This window comes from Cygnus atratus, chromosome 7 (assembly GCF_013377495.2).
Source record: "Cygnus atratus isolate AKBS03 ecotype Queensland, Australia chromosome 7, CAtr_DNAZoo_HiC_assembly, whole genome shotgun sequence".
Taxonomy (NCBI): Eukaryota; Metazoa; Chordata; class Aves; order Anseriformes; family Anatidae; genus Cygnus; species Cygnus atratus.
The window spans coordinates 15,705,094-15,722,880 of record NC_066368.1 but is presented as its reverse complement, the minus strand read 5'-3'; the positions used below and the strand labels follow the sequence as shown (position 1 = coordinate 15,722,880).

Genomic DNA, 17,787 nt, shown 5'->3' with positions numbered 1-17,787 from the left:
AATAAAAAGGCACAATTTATATAGTCATGGTGATCTGTAGAATAGGTTTTCTTAGCAATTCAATTGCTAATTAAAAAATAGCCAGCTGGGCTTCAAATTTTCAGCAAAGCAAAAGTAAAACCAGACCAAAAGCTCCCTTCTCTGCAGAGGTAAGTAGGTAAGAGCTTGTCTAGAGCACCAAGTTACCACTGAAATTGCTTGGCTGAAGCCAGTCAGCCTTTAAACTGACCTGATGAATCCCAATTGATCCAGCTGCCTTCTACAGCTTCTCTATGAACTGGAGGACGCTCGTACAGGAACTTGAGGTTATTGTCTGGGAAGGAAGCTGCTGAGCTGCTCATGCCTTCATAGGCCTGACATTTCTAGTCACACGCAGCAAAGGCTCAGGAAGATTACAGGTGATATCCTTTGCAGAGAGAACCATGCCCACCTTCCTTCCTTGTATTTCCACGTCAAGAAGATTCTATATTAAAAAGGTTTCTGGCTTGATCCTCCTGATGACAGCTTTGCTTTCAAATTAGTCAAGTGGAGAAGCCTCCCATGTCGGACAGTCTCTTCATTGTATTAAATAAATAAATAAATAAATAAATAATCCTTTCCAGAATCTAGTCAGCTTTGTAAGCCTTAATAATGTCTGTCCAAGAGCAAATTCAGTTCTCTGGGGCATCCAGGATGGTTTGGCACATGTCCCCACACATAATGAACCTAAAGCATACAGAGCATCCAAAAATGTTTCCTTCAACTCAGGCTTTTCTGATCATAAAGTCTATTGTTTCACTCTTATTTCAACTAACTAGGCTTTTTAGGTATGCTGACGAATTTTTCCTGGATTTTGTTGGATTTGTGGTCACTGACAGAGACTGCTCAGACCTATTAGTGCAGACAACCAACAGACTTCTTGGGAACGACACATATGATCAGCATAATGTGCAAAACTGTATGCTTTATTTTTACACCAAAATTCTTCCTGTAAACAGACTTAAAATGGAGTCACCTGGATGATCTGAAATTTGGTCATGAGAGCTGGAATTCCTATATGCAGAGAAGAACACTGCATAAAGCATCAGAGCATATTTTTATCCTGGCAGTACAGTAATAACGACCCTTCAGATTTCTGTTGATTGCATCACTCTCCAAAAATTATCTTTTTTTGGATGAAATTTCTCTTGCTTGATCTCAGACAGAAAGTGAACAGTAAAAAATCTGTTCAATCATTTTTATATCATCAATGAATCACCAAAACTAGTACTGACATTGAATCATGTTACATGTTTTTAATCCATAAGGAATTTACTAGGACAATGTATCTCTTAAACTCCAGTTATTTCATTGACTTTATTTTTAGAGAAAGAAAGAGTAGTAATGGTTCATTGACTATAATTGACCAAAAACCCACAATAAAACAAAGCCAGACTTCCAAACCATTGAAATTATTTCATTTATCATAAGGAAAAAAAAGTCAAAAGCACAAAAAGCATTTTGGTCAAATTTGATGTTACAAAACATTTTTATATTTATTTAATATCATGTTCTTCTACTCTGTAGTTATACTTATTTTCTGAAAAAATAATATGCAAACAGATTATTGCATAACACGTTTCTTCCAAATTAGCCCAGAAATATTCACTAAATTATTATTTTAACACATAAGAAAAGTGTTTTAATATTTTATGTTTAAATTCCAGAGAGTTTTATCACATAAGATATTCTGTGGAAAGCAGCACCTATTTACTTCTTTGTAAGCCATTATGAAGATCGAACAAGCCTTGTAGACGAAATAACAGCGGTGATTAAAACACAAGCTGAATAAAGAAGCTCACTGAGTGGGTTCTTACAGAGTGAGTATTTCACTTGTCTGTGTATGTGGAACATTTTGCATAATGGTCTACAGACCTCCTAGGATTTTGCTAGTACAGAAAATACATATACATAGTGCTGAGACACAGAGAAGTGGTATTTCACATTATGTCTATGCTTATTTAGGGCTCACTGTCTATGTGGAATGAGTAAAAGTAATATGAAAAGAAAATAATTATTAAACAGAAATATTCCATTATGCAAACAAAGAAAAATACTGTATTTTAGTTTAGAGAGTTCAAGCATATACAGCATATACATAATAAAGCTCAGGTGTTTCTTTCTTTTTTTTTTTTCTTTTGTATTAGCTAAAGAAGCAGCCATGAAACTGTTGTATATTGGCTTAAAACTTGACAACCACCTAGTGCATTCTTCTTGCTCACCTTTTAAAAATACACAATCTGAGATGGATACATTGCACTGCTGGAGTTTACAATATATATTTCAAATTTACAAAAATACAGAAAAACAAATTTCTTGCACTCAGATACTGAGCATTAACCCTTTGAGTACTAATTCCCACCTGCAACACTGCAGAACACATTCATCTGACTTGCATGTTTTTATAACATTCTAACAATTATAATTGTCATCTTTATGTACACTATTAGGAAATGCATTCCTACATATTAAAAAAAAAAAAAAAGTAGAGACTAATAAAGTACTAATAATATAAAAATAATGGGTTGAAGTATGTGAAGATTTCTGCAAAATATACACAGAGAATCACAGACTGATGATTTCTCTAGGGATTTTTCTATTTCCTCTCTGCAGCAAAGTAACAATTTTGTAAGTCCATGTTAGGACACGACAGCAAACTTTCTCATGTGGCCATACAGAATTGTGCTTTTTCTCTTATTTATGGATGCTCTGTTCACTTTTCATTGTAGACATTTCTCTCTCAGCTCTATGCTCCTATTTGCTTGATGCGATCCATTATTATTCTGCACCATTGCTGTCTGAAAAAAAAGGGGTTTTATTTCATGTAAGGATAATTATGATGCAGTTCTGTACTGTCAGTTGACGCTTTGTGTCCAGATGTTCATGGAAACATGAAAAAATTTCTTGCCATAGCAAGTCTTGTTAAGCCTTGTTAGTAGAGAATGTTACTGACCCTGGGATGCCCTACAATTCAGCAGAAATCATGAACATAAAGAACTTCTCTGAAGGTCAAATTTGCATTAAAGAATGAAGACAATGTGAAATTTGCTGGGAGAGGAAATAGATTTTCAGAAAGCAAGAAGTGAAATTAAGAAATAGGCTCTAAGAAGGTATGTTTTTGGAAAATGACTGAGCTTTCTCTTTCCTGACAACTCTGGACTACACTGATCATGTAACTAAATAGACAGTATCGTATATACAGCGTCTCTGAACTAGAGTAAGCTATTTTTAAGAAAATAACTGTAGTCCTCAAAGAGTTAATGATAAAACTGCTCTGCTTTAACAGATGTGGAAAGGTTATTGTGAAACAGCTTACAGATTTGTTCAAAAGGCATACTTTACAAAGAAGTGTAAAACTTGTTGAGACGATTGCTATTACACTGTACAGTGTCACATACATGAGTAGTGCATGCTCTGTAAAGACATTAGAGTGGACCCTTATCAAAGCTATCATATAACCTTATACAAAGGATTGTGCCACTTAAACTAGTGCAGAGTGATTTTTTTTCTGTAGATTTATAATGCTCTAGATTAATATCAATAGGGTTTTTCACAGCCTTGTACAACACTTTTTTTTTCTTTTTTTTTAAACACATGTAACACTATAAAACAGCAAATGGTATATCCTGACATATGTCATGCAAAATACAACCAATACAGCACCATAGATGTAACAGAGACATTACCTAGCACTTTTTTCCAACAAGAAAAAGGACATAGCAGAGACTGTACATTACACGACTTTACAGGCCATATGCTACAGAAGATCTTTAGAGGCAGTATCACTTTTGTAGATCTAAAAAGCTGTAATTTTATAAAATCCTGTTTATCATTTCTACCATAGTCACTTCTGATTAAAATCCATGGCACAGTAATAATATTTTGCTACAAAAATAAATAAGTAAAAGTTTAAGATGCTGATATGCTTATAAAAAGTGTCTGAAGTTACTACAGAACAGAAATGAAAATAATGAATGCAAGTGATGTATTTCTAAATAAATGTGCTGTGTAACAAAAGGATATTGCCTCTTGTATTCAGTTGTCTAGACTTCATTTTCTAATTATCTTTCAGAATAATTTTATAACTTTTAAAAATAACTTTACTTTTAAAACTCACTATCTCTTTCTTTTAGACTCTTATTAAGAAAATGGAAATAAAGATGGAAAAGCTGTACAATTTGCTGATGAACTAAACAAATAAGTCATCTTATTTAGTTTAGAATGAAAGCAAAGATAACGATGGTTTAGGTGGAAAAAAGGCATTATGATGGCCCATGAACTACACAGTAGTTTCATTTTTCCAAGGGCCAGTTTTAATATTTCCTGTACTATCTGAGCTGTATATCATGGCTTCATGCACATTTCCCTTGAGAATTCCATTGTGATTCGTCGTATTAAACGGCAATGACTGTGTCCGTGGGTGCATTTCAAAATGAGCTGGATGGTGCACAGTGTCACTTTCTGGCATTTTAGCACAACTATATATTACAGTACTTGCATCACTACTTTCAGGCTGGTTGACAGTGGGATATGGATCACTTTTTGAGCAGCAGGCCCGTCTGTGACCTGACTGGCTATCATGCGTACTGTGGGGACTGTCTGTATGTGAACTGTGGATGCTGCCATCAATACTTGAAGGAATGTGGTAGGCATATTCTCTCTCACCTGCAGATCTATGCCGGCTGAAATAACGTGGCTTAGTTCTGCTTTTCAGACATCTATGAATGTGCATATTAGGTCTGAAGCTTCCCTCATTATGGACATGAATATGAGCTTCATCATCAAGTAGCTGATCACAGTGCATTTTTGCACAACATGGTGTCACAGGAGAAAGGCAGTTAACGTGATTTTGAACTGCTTGTAGGTTAGTGAGTTTGCAGTGGCTAGCAGCTGGATGATTAAACACAGCTGACTTGCTGGGACATGGTGATTCCTGAAGACAAGGTGCATGAATTTGAGTGTCCCCATTGACATTAACCTTTGGGCGCACATTAACTTGGACGGAATAGGTATTTCTTCTAGATGGGCAACAGGACCACCAACAATGCCACACATCATCTCGCTTTGCACAGTGATGGATCAGGATGAAAAGCCCCAGGGTCACACAGAAGGCTCCGTAAAGACAGCTAAATATCATATCCAAGAAATGACCTTGAGATACTGCAAGTGCTCCAAAGGTCCAAGTGGCAGTAAACAGGAACAAAGTGAATGCTGCAGCTCGAAGCTGAGCCTTAAATGAATGCTCATTTTCCAATAAGGAAGAAGAAAGCATGGAGCAGGCTGCCTGGGGAACAGACACAGAGTCTGTAATATGACCATGGCCCACCTCAGTACTTGGTATTCTCTGCGGATCTTCTGTCCTTTCCTTTAACTCATATTTGCGTTCAGGATGGCGCTTCAGTTGAACGTACGTGCAGAGAAAGTAAACACAGGTAACTAGCACGATGAAAGCTACTGGCCCATAAAAAGCACCAAGACTAGGCTCCCATGCCATCCAGCAACTGGAGACAACAAAAAGAGAGAGTCAGGAACATATTATAGGTCACTTCAGATGTGATGCACAACAGACTGAAATGAAACTGGGCTTTCTTACTAACTTGTATGCCCCAACAGTTTCTCAGAAGTTTGGATAGGTTTGTTGTGAGGAACAGGAGTGTGTCTTTAATATCAACGAAGCTGCAACATTGCTTTCCTATTTTTTTAACAGAATAAAATGTCTAGTCTAATTTAGAGCATGTTAAGGCTGAAAATTTCAAAGAAATCTAGGTCAGTTTAGAATCTAGAATTCCACTGAAGTATAAGACTATTTATGTCAACCTTTTCTCCAGTATTAAAAATGTCAGCTCTAATACACTAATTAAAAAGCAAATGAGGCATAGTTTATACAATCTGTGTGAGCAATAGAAATGTACAGATTTCAATGGTACATTTTCTTAAGTTTGAAGATTGTTCTTAGGGAATATTCGTGTTGCCAAAGTGGAGAACTGGCTGAGTAATAAGAGGAGACTGAAAAAAGTGTTTCAGTTGAACAGAGTCATCAGTTTCCACAGTGAGTAGACCCAAAAGTTGTATGGCATTTCTGGGTTCTCAACACTTTCTGAAATTCCTGGCAGTTAATTAATATGAATTATTTATATAGTTATTGAATGCTATCAGAAAAATTAAGGTAATTGACAGCCTCTTTGTAATACACTGGTAGCATAATATTACTGTAGCATTATTATTTGCTGGGCTTTAAATACTATAACTATGACTGTTTCAAAGAAACTTAAAATAGTTCTTGGCCAGTATGAGATGAATAAACCTCAGTCAGCTGCATAATTTAGCAGCAGTCTAACAGGACTGTCCTGAGGATGAATGAGCTGATAAAGTAAATGTCGGAGAAGAAAACACTTCGGGCTATTGAAATCCTAGATGGACTTTGGGAGAATTTGGGTTGGGGGTAGGGCAACAATGAATATTTGCCCAGTTTTTACTTTTCTTTATGATCTACTTCTAGCCATTCACAGAATCACAGAATCGTCTAGGTTGGAAGAGACCTCCAAGATCACCTAGTCCAACCTCTGACCTAACACTAACAAGTCCTTCACTAAACCATATCACTAAGGACTACATCTAAACGTCTTTTAAAGACCTCCAGGGATGGTAACTCAACCACTTCCCTGGGCAGCCCATTCCAATGCCTAACAACCCTTTCAGTAAAGAAGTTCCTCCTCATATCCAACCTAAACCTCCCCTGGCGCAACTTTAGCCCATTCCCCCTCGTCAGGCACGTGGGAGAATAGACCAATCCCCACCTCGCTACAGCCTCCTTTAATGTACCTATAGAGGGCAATAAGGTCGCCCCTGAGCCTCCTCTTCTCCAGGCTGAACAATCACAGCTCCCTCAGCCGCTCCTTGTAAGACTTGTTCTACAGACCTCTCACCAGCTTCGTTGCCCTTCTCTGGACTCTCTCGAGCACCTCCATGTCCTTCTTGTAGCGAGGGGCCCAAAACCAAACACAGTACTCGAGGTGCGGCCTCACCAGAGCCGAGTACAGGGGGACAATCACTTCCCTAGACTTGCTGGCCACGCTGCTTCTTATACAAGCCAGGATGCTGTTGGCCTTCTTGGCCACCTGAGCACACTGCTGGCTCATATTCAGCCGACTATCAACCAGTACTCCCAGGTCCTTCTCTGCCAGGCAGCTTTCCAACCACTCATCTCCCAGCCTGTAGCTCTGCTTGGGGTTGTTGCGCCCCAGGTGCAGGACCTGGCACTTGGCCTTGTTGAACTTCATGCAGTTGACCTCAGCCCATCGGTCCAGCCTATCCAGATGCCCCTGCAGAGCCTTCCTACCCTCGAGCAGATCGACACAAGCACCTAACTTGGTGTCATCTGCAAACTTACTGCGGGTGCACTCGATCCCCTCATCCAGATCATTGATAAAGATGTTAAAGAGGACTGGCCCCAGTACCGAGCCCTGGGGGACTCCACTAGTGACCGGCCTCCAACTGGATTTGACTCCATTCACCACAACTCTTTGGGCCCGGCTATCCAGCCAGTTTTTAACCCAACGAAGCGTATGCCAGTCCAAGCCATGAGCAGCCAGTTTCTTGAGGAGAATGTTATGGGAAATGGTGTCAAAAGCCTTACTGAAATCAAGGTAGACCACATCCACAGCCTTTCCCTCATCCATGAAGTGTGTCACTTTGTCATAGAAGGAGATCAGGTTTGTCAAGCAGGACCTGCCTTTCATAAACCCATGCTGACTGGGCCCGATCGCCTGGCTGCCCTGTAAGTGCCGCGCAATGACACTCAAGATAATCTGCTCCATGAGCTTCCCTGGCACTGAGGTCAAACTAACAGGCCTATAGTTCCCCGGGTCTACCCTCCGGCCCTTCTTGTAGATGGGCATCACGTTTCCTAGCCACCAGTCGACTGGGACCTCCCCTGATAGCCAGGTCTGCCGATAAATGATGGAAAGCGGCTTGGCCAGCTCCTCCACCAGTTCTCTCAGTACCCTCAGGTGGATCCCATCCGGCCCCATCGACTTGCATACATCCAAGTGCTGTAGCAGGTCGCCAACCATTTCCTCGTGGATTATTAGGGCCACGTTCTGCTCCCCATCCCCTTCCACCAGCTCAGGGTACTGGGTATCCAGAGAACAACTGGTTTTGCCGCTAAAGACTGAGGCAAAGAAGGCATTAAGCACCTCAGCCTTTTCCTCATCTCTTGTAACTAAGTTTCCCCCCACATCCAGTAAAGGATGGAGATTCTCCTTAGTCCTCCTTTTTGTGCTGATGTATTTATAAAAACATTTTTTGTTATCTTTAACGGCAGTAGCCAGATTGAGCTCTAGATGAGCTTTGGCCTTTCTAATTTTGTCCCTGCACAGCCTCGTAACAGCCTTATAGTCCTCCTGAGTGGCCCACCCTCTTTTCCAAAGATCATAAACCCTCTTTTTTCTCCTAAGCTCAAGCCACAACTCTCTGTTCAGCCAGGCCGGTCTTCTTCTGCGCCGGCTTGTCTTTGGGCACGTGGGGACAGACCGCTCCTGAGCCTTTAAGATTTCCTTCTTGAAGAGTGCCCAGCCTTCCTGGACTCCTCTGCCCTTCAGAACCACCTCCCAAGGGACTCTTCCAACCAGTGTCCTGAACAGCTCAAAGTCAGCCCTTCGGAAGTCCAAGACAGCGGTTTTACTGATCCCCTTCCTGACTTCACCAAGAATAGAGAACAGGCTATTGTTACAGACAGGCTTTTGACAATGTCTGTCATTGTTACAGACAGGCTACTGAGCTGGTGGTATAAGCTAGCACAGCTGTTATTAGGTTCTTTAATTCTAAATATTGCATGGATTGCTGGGAAGAGAAGTTAATTTCCTTGTTTGTTGGACCGTAACAAGAAGTAAGTATTTCAAACTTCAGAAAAAAAAAAAAAAAAGAAAGATTTAAATTAGATTTTCAAAAAGTTTTCTAGCTGTTAGGATAATTATGGTAATAAGCCATTGGAATAAAGTGTGGTGTATCCATTATTTGAGCATTTAAAACACCTCAGATAAATAACTGTCAGCAATAGTTTGAATATAGCTAATTTCCCACTGGGTCAGAAGGACAGACGAGGTGATCTGTCACGATCTGTTCCAGCTCTAAAAGCGACAGTGTGTGACACTTTGAACTCATTTAGGCATACGTGATTGGTCACAGTCCCTCCATTACAGTGAGGAACCTTCTGATATCCTATTCTTGTCAAGCCAGGAATCATCCACCACTTACTATAAAAAGGACAGAATGAATTTATCTTCCAAACTGAGAACCTCTCAGCTAAAAACAATGCAGTCCCACTGGGTATTCATCATGAGAAACTGCAGCATAAATACCTTTTTTTTTTTTTTTTAATCTGAACCTTAAACAAAAACATACATCCATTTATTAATGAATTTAGAAATCGTTCAAGGAGTATATATTTTGCTGTCAGACATGCACATGAAAAGATTCCATGAAAAATATCTGTGAAAAGATAGGTAAGTTACCACCTATATTTAATTGGATAAACATGCAGCACTAAGCTACATAAATACTTGAAGTACATTTGAATGCTGCATATTTGATGCAAAGTGGAAAATGGAATGCTCCCCAGTGGAACAGTCTCTTGGGATGCCCTTATTTCAAGTGGAATCTCATTGTGGATCACTTCAAAAATCAGTTCCGTAAAAAAGAGTTCAAGTTTGTGCATCTACATTTTTCTGTGCTAATACTATTAAAAATGAATAAGGCATATAACTCACTATCCTGTTGTTGAATTAGATGCTTTTTATTCATTTTTAAAACCATCCCTCACCTGTGCCTTGTTTTCAATAGAGACTGTGGTACTATGTATTGATTGGCTATGATTAACATGATTAAAGAAGTATAACCTCTGTAACTGTGCCAAAACCAAAAATGTCTCACACATTTATTAACATAAATAATTGAGCCTTTTAATATACTGTTGATTATAAGTGATTGTCTAATTGGATAAGTTTGAATAAATATATGAATATGAGTTGTGCCCTAGGCAAAGCAAACAGCTAGCCACTGTATGCACTAATTTATTACCAGAATTTAAATTTCAATTACCTATAAAAATGCTTTTAAGAAGCCAAATGTTCACTTACAAACCATTCTGCTTCAATTTCCACTCTTCTTATACAGAACATAGCTAGTTTCAAATGCATTGCAATAGATGCTCAAAGCAGTAACTAAGAGTAACGTCCTCCAAAGTACAAGCAACAAGGTGCTGGCAGAGCACTAATAGATTCATTTATCCATTAGTGTGTCAGTCATTACCATATTGGTCATTTAAATGGAATCTATTTAACTTTACAGTCTGATTCACTTTCTGCCATGCTTTTATGGAGAGGCTTACTGTTCTTTGTTGATATCTCATGTTTCAAGCCAAGAATTAATAACATCATGATGCCTGGACACCTTGCAGAGATACACTGAACACTAACATGCTAGTACACAAGAGGGCTATGTCATGACTGCAAGACAAGTTGACTGGAAAATTTCCATAGGGTGAAAATCCAAAACTGTCGTATCTTTTTTGGGGAGTGGGAGGGATGGGGATTTTTTCTTGTCCTTTTCTTCACATAATGATTTGTAACTTACTTTAAATAAGTTACCTGGAGAATATCAATTCAAGGTAGATAACTTAATGAATTAAAAGTATTTACTTAATTAATGGTCCTATTAAATATGCCTTCCATTTTATAATATCCTTTCACTTACTCATGTGTAAATGAGAGGTGATTTTATAAATGAGAAGTGGTTCTATTGACCATAACAGAGTCAAACTGGCAGATGTGAAGCAGCAGGCCTCAGATTAAGAAATCACTCTTTCATACCTATTAATCCATAAAATTTCATATTAAATGTCATCCCAAATGGCATGACTATACCCTTTATGAAGTCATTTACATTTATAAGCATAATAATAAAAAATGTTTTTCTTAAAAGTTTTTTTGTAAGAGTATTTATTGTAATACTTACTATGGTGCATTGCCTTCAATCCCATAATTATTGATATTGGTTGCTGCTGTAATCCCACAAATAATAAAAGGAACTCCGCCACTAATCAGGTAAAATCTGTTGAGAGATAACAACTGATATTTTAATTTGCCTGACCTGTAGCTGAATAGTTCTTTGTAAACTGTTATTTCATGTAGTTTCTTGAGTATACAATATTGCCTGAAACATTAAAAATGTCCCTAAAAATCAGAAAGCAAAACCAAAGTATTATCACAATAAACAATGCACTTTATAAAGCAAACAGAACTTAATATTTGATATTTAAATGGATCCTCTTTTCACAGTGTCTTGACTTGCTAGTACTAAATCCTTAGTAATAGTTACTATCAGTAATCTTAGTAAATGTAGTTACTGTTGCAGTCATATGAAGAACAAAACCTTGTCTAATGAAAGAACCTACATCTCAAATAAAAATACTTGTTTCACTTACCTATGTATTCGTATGCAGTAGCTATTAAATGTGTATTATATATTAAAATATGTATTAAAAGTATATAATACAGTCAACAAACAACTGTTTTCATTTTAACCTGAAAATTTTCTCAGTGAAATTCAGTAAATTCACAGAAACTGTTTCCTAATTCCTGGTTGACAGATGAAATGGAGTTGAGTTAGGCAAAGAGGGAAGGAGCAATCCACTTTGCAAAATAAATATATATTTTTTTCTGAACAGAGCAATCTGGAGCAATCAGGAGGATTAAATATCACTTTGCATATACCATACTTTTGTTCATTAAATATCATTAAATATCCAGCCTTGCAAATGCATTAAAATGAGAGGGCCTCTAAGACTTCAACAAGATCTCATAAATATCCAAGAAGAGTGTTAATCTCCATGTTAATCTTTCTTTAGAGACTTGTATTTGAAGACAGAAAGTACAAAGTTTCTTACCCCTTTAACTGGTTAAATGCCACTGAGCTACTTGGAAACAGCAGTCATCCCAATGTATCATCATTAGGCTTACATTAAAGTCCTAGGGGATGACTCACTGAAGTTGGCATCCTGCATTCCTATGTCCAAATGCAGCAAAATATATTGTCATCACATTGCCATTTACATAAGCAAAGCACAAAATTACACGTGGAGCACAGCACTTAACTGCTGTGGCCTCTGAGGTGGAGAGCACCAGTGCCTGGCACACGTAAGGCTACAGCTGGAAGGAATGCTGCTTAGTGACAACAGAGAAAATGTTTCACTGCACTTAGAAGCTCAGATGGTTCTCTGAACATCCCTACTCATTTTCTATTTCAACCTGTGCTCTTCTCTCAGTAGAAAAAAATTAGTTTATTTTCAAGACATTCCTCTGCTGTGGGAAACATTAGGCAGGGATGCAAACACTTCCCAATCGTTGATATTACATTGTCCAAAAGGACTAAGAAGAGCCTGATAATATACAGAACACATTCTGTCCAGAATCTGGCCACTAGTTTTCTAAAATGTGATACATAAATTAGGAGTTTTTTCAGCCATTGCAAGGCAGGATTTTTACAGAAACAGAGACATAGTAACTTTGACCATTTAAGTCCAACCCTGAATTAGTGTTAAAAATTTCTTCACTTGTTTCCCCCACCTCCTTGGGAAGCAGAATTAGAAGCCAGGCCTCAGAAAATTTCACGTTAACATTTACAGTCAGTCTTTGTCCTAACGATCTAAGCTGTAAACAGAGCAGAGAAAATCATCCTCGACATTCATCAAAAAGCCTTTCAGTTTTTGTAACTTCAAAGTCATTGAATATATACATTTTCTTCAAACTTGGCTTATTCTGTAAAGCTCAACAAATTCCAAGGAACAAGCTGCATCCTTACAAAATCCATTAATTCACTGCATTTTAGTGGTTGTGAGTATCTTTTGACTTGAGCATATTGAATAAGCTAGCTTAATAGCTTATTATTATTTTTAACAAAGATGTTCAATGACATTTTTTGAAACTTCAGGAAATGACTAGGGTAAGCAATGAGGCATAGAAAATTTAATCCCAATTTGTCTAAGAAATAGTAAAGAGCAGAAAAACAGTATAGAAGCAAATATAGGAAACCGCACTTCAAACTCATCTGAAGTGATTACACCATAGAATTTACCTACAATGCAATCTATAATTTCATTTTTTGCAGAGCAGCCACTTTTTACAAATTGGATACATACATTTAAATCATATCGTTATTTAAAGTCTCATACAAGCCTGTACTTGGGTGTTAGATAACCTACTTCATATCTCACACTTTCAGCAAGCTGCTGTACACGACAACGGTAGCATCAGATGTTCTGCAAGCACTTAGCTACACAGTGCTTCAGAAGCATGGCAAAATCTAGCCAAATTCCTGTCCTGTCTCATTGCTAAGAGAAGGAAAATACATTCTAGAAATAACATAAGGTGAAGTCAAATGCTTTCAGAGCACCCGAGGTACACTGTAGTGATATCCAGCACAGTGCACTGCCTGCCCTGTCTCATTGCAAAAAAAATGTAAAATAACAAATAGAAATGACAGTGTGTACAAATGATTCTTCATTGGTGGCTTTGGGATTCTTGAAGGGCGAAGGGAAAAAAAAATTCTGCCAAATAGAAGAAAAGTGAACAAGAGGAATGGGGTTAAAATAGAGCAAACAGAAAATATAATGAAAGAAATAGAAGTTAAATTTAAGAGTAGGAGTGCATACTCTTGCCCATTTGTGTGAGCTCCTGGATACCCTAAAAAGTATATAAAAGAAAAAATATAATGAAAAGTCACCAAAAGCAGAAGTATTGTTCATGAAAATCCATATAGATGTTAGTTGTGAGGAAGTTAATTTTACACTTAATAAATAAATAAAGTAATTTAGACCAGTATAAATGCAATCTAAACGAAAAAAAAAAGTTTTTATCAATTTCTCCTTTAACACTCAGATGAGATGATTAGTGTAAGAAAAATATTAAATTAAAAGGATGAAATAAATGAATGAAAATGTGAAGAAAACATTGATACTAACTAGCTAGGATTTGTACTTGTAGAGAACCTTTTATCTAAGAGAATCAAAGTGCTTTATAACAAGAATTAATTTAGCCTTGCAGCCCCCTGTGTGACCAATAAACATTATTTTCCCTGCTGTATAGATGAGAAAAACAAGAAGAGATTAGGTGTTCAAGGTCATGCAGAAAACCTGTTTCAGAATGAGACTCCTTAATTCCTATCATATGCTTAAACACACAGCACCTCTATATTACTCTAAATGAAGTGCCTGGGCATATCATGGCATCTAGGTATTTGTCTCCAATCCCAAGAAACAGGGTTTGCCTCTCCAGGGGTTCAAGCAGGAGCAAGAATAAAGCTCTTAGCTGAAGGATTCCCTGGGTAGGGTGGTTCCCTCCCAGTATTCACAAAGCCTTGCCAGTGAACATCTGCCTGTTACTCCCTACAAAGCTTGGCTCGTGGAGGACGAGCTTGTGTGCATTATTCCCTGTGCAACACTAGCACTAACATCCACTGGTATTTCATACAGCGTTGCCTGAGCACGTACACAGAGCTTCCAGATCTGTTCAAGTGGTCTGAGTTAAGGGCTGTAACTGGAGAGATGCTTCTCCACCTTCTCTTTTTCCCCTCAAAAAAAAAAATAAATATATATATATATATCTTTCTCCTACACTGTTCGCCTAGCTTACATTTACTACTCCCTCTCATGACTGTCTTGGTTTTAAAGCTTGAAAGGTCTACATCCTTTGGCTCAGTAACCAGCTTTCATCTTTCAATTACTTTCTCTGATTTTTGTAAACTTGATAAAAGATATTTCATATGAAACATATACAAGCCCTGGCTCTACACCTATGACTTAGTGAGACTGGAACTGTGGGACTTAGGAGATAATTTTCTCACTATACCAGTGGGTTGTCTCCTCTTCTCTACAAAAAAAAAGAATGCAGTAACTCAGATCTCAGAGCCAATTTCATCAACTTGTGTTACACTTCTACCATTCAAGGAAGTGAAGGGTGATACTCAGGCTACCAGTAATGAAATGCTGTAGGAAGCAGTAAGAAGATGGGCTATTTGGAGAACCCTGCTTTGACAGATCTGACTGTTTTGAAGGAGCCAGCTAACACAGAGGATTTGTAGTTGAGATAGCCATGCACACGGATCTTTAAAGACTGGGAAATGACAGGGAAGAAATTAAAGCTTTTTTCATCTAAAAATTGATCTTGACAAGTAGTTAATTTATATAATATTTTTAAATTGTTTTACAGGGAAGAGCATAAAATCTGTGGGGTGATTTTGGACTTTGAAGAAACTGCCAAGCTGTTGCTTCAATAGCCTTTGGGAAGAGTTTTTAAGATTTGTACATTGTTGTTTCAGGCCACCCAGGGATGTCCTGAGGATTCCTAGCAGGCTCTCACATCAGCATACATTTATTTAGTGAAGCTCATTCTATCACATCTTCAATAATGTTGTTACCCAATCTAATTAGATTAAAGCTAGCATGGTAGGCTTCTGCACACTGCATTTGCACCTTCTAGCTGCAGTGCAGGCACCACCTGAAGCCTGAAAGCCAGACTATGCAGATGCACTCAAATGATGTACAGTAATTTGTGAGGTGAGGAATCATACTCATTGAACATGAGAGGGCACCCCTAAGTTCCTGCTGCAGCTGCCTGAGACCAGTGAGTACCATATTTTTTGTTACAAGCAGCAACATAAACACAAAAAATCCCCAACACAGAAGTAGACACTGCTTGAGGTTATGTCCCTCTGCTAACATCACATCTTACTATATTCCAGCTTCCTTTCAGCAAAAACTCCCCTTGTAAAGCAAACTCTACAACAAAATACTGGGAGCTACATAGCCAATCTGATAGAAACAGGATAATGTCAGCAAGAATGACTGCAATAGCCTGCAGGCAGCATCAATTCTGCTAACTTAACATACAGTATATTCTTCTAAGTTTATTTCCATAAATATTACTCAGTAAGTCACTGAGTGAACGCAGAGTTCTACCCAGTGATGAATTTCTTGCTTGAGCGTCTGGCTTTTCTCTAGCCCAAACCTGATTCCAGATTAAGGTCCTTGACTCTGGAATGAATTCTTCCTGTGCTCCAAAAAGCATGAGACCTTGGCTTTTTTGGTGTAACCCACAAAACCTTATTTCTTAACTTATTTTTCCCCCCAAGAGGTTCACACTTATTGCTTGATTAAAAATTATTTAGAAGTATTCCTCTCTGCATGCACAGCTCTACAAAGGTACGTTACATATGTAAAGATACCAGTGACGTATTTACTCCTCTCCTCCCCATTCCAAATAAAGATTGATCTATTTTGCTCCACTTACTTCTGTGTTACAGGTTGCTTAGGAAGAGATGTCAATCTATTAGCCACTTGCAAAACAAACATGAAAATAAAGAAGCCACAGCAAGACTGACTTTCCCCTTTATTTTTTTTCCTTGAGCAAGGATTTGATTTTAACATCTTTGTGAAAATAATCCATATAGAAAATGGTCATTAACTTCTGAGCTAACCAGATGCCAGAGTTCAAGAGCCCCGCAGGCAAGCAGACAGATAAGTAGCTGCTCTGTAGAAAGCCAAAGTATATACAAGCCTGATTTTCAAATTATTTTTCCTGAAATTTTCATGCATTGTATCATTTCATAGCTCTTTTTCCTGGGATTTGTGATAAAAATAAATAAATAAATAAAACTTTGTAGAAATGCTAAGATGTTGAAAATGTATCTTTCACTTAAATAAAAAAGTAATTTTAAATCTTATTCTCAGATAATTAGCAGTTGGACCAGATGATCTTTGAAGGTCCATTTCAACTGAATTATTCTGTAGTCTTAACTTATGATCATATTTACAAAAACATTTTTAGCTTTGCTTCATGTCTTGCTAAAGAGAAATAGCCAATATTTCTTGAGTTATTTCCCTGTCTGCAAGTGTAATATAAACATGGAGGTGACACCAAAAAAAAAAAGGGGGGGGGGGGAGACAGATCACAGTATGCAATATTAAAGTTTATTTTAGCGTTATTAGCAAAGTCAAACTCTTAAAGGTAGATAATACAAGAACAAAGAATTGTGTGGAAACTTCATCTAGCACCTTTATGTGTAAATATTATTCATTTTAACTACCTGTTTACATTCCATTTTTTTCCACAAGAACTTTCACTCATTCAGCACTGATGGGGCAAAGCTCACTGTATAGGTAGATATTCTTTTATTTGTATATATATAAATAAATATATATACATATCCCTTCTTTCTAGATCTAATTGCAAATTAAGAGCTTCACAAACATTAATTAATCTTCAGAATGTCCCTGTGAGAATATGTATAATCTTCTCCATTTAGAGGCAGAAACTAAAGCACAGAGAGATGAATGACAAAGCCATTAAGAAAATTCTCTGCAGATTTGTTTGCTCAACTTAAGATGTCCAGACCCTCATTCAACAAAACTGGGCTCTAATTTTCTAGTAAAATTGTCCATGACACTGGAATTTAAATACTTTGTTGGATCTGGCCTTAGAGACATAATATGGGAATCTAGACAATAAAGAGGGAGAATGTTAGTCATAGAAAACACGAAGCCTCATCTATCAAACAGCTTCAAAAACACTTGCCTCTTTCATGTTAGCCCACTGCAGTAGATACAGTGAGCTGCTCTTTCTGCCTGGCAGAAAGGGTAAAGGGTTACCCTGTAGGCCAGCCTGAGTCAGAAGAGAGAAAAGAAAAACAAAAATGCGTATACCAAAAACAACCAAC

The 17,787-nt window shown here is 37.7% G+C and overlaps 1 protein-coding gene across 5 annotated transcripts in view; it reads right to left on the bottom strand.

Annotated features, from left to right (window-relative positions):
- Positions 1-789: 789 nt before the first annotated feature.
- Positions 790-17,787, bottom strand: part of ADGRA1 (adhesion G protein-coupled receptor A1) — a 277,156-nt gene continuing 260,158 nt past the window's right edge. For 4 of the 5 annotated variants that reach the window (XM_035545601.2, XM_035545609.2, XM_035545619.2 and 1 more), the window contains 2 exons: positions 11,032-11,127; positions 790-5,519 (listed from right to left, as the gene is read on the bottom strand). In XM_035545601.2, coding sequence (XP_035401494.1) covers positions 4,298-5,519; positions 11,032-11,127 — 1,318 coding nt within the window. In that variant the 3' untranslated portion in view covers positions 790-4,297. The remainder of the gene's footprint in view (positions 5,520-11,031; positions 11,128-17,787) is intronic. The other variant, XM_035545594.2, reaches the window with a different exon arrangement.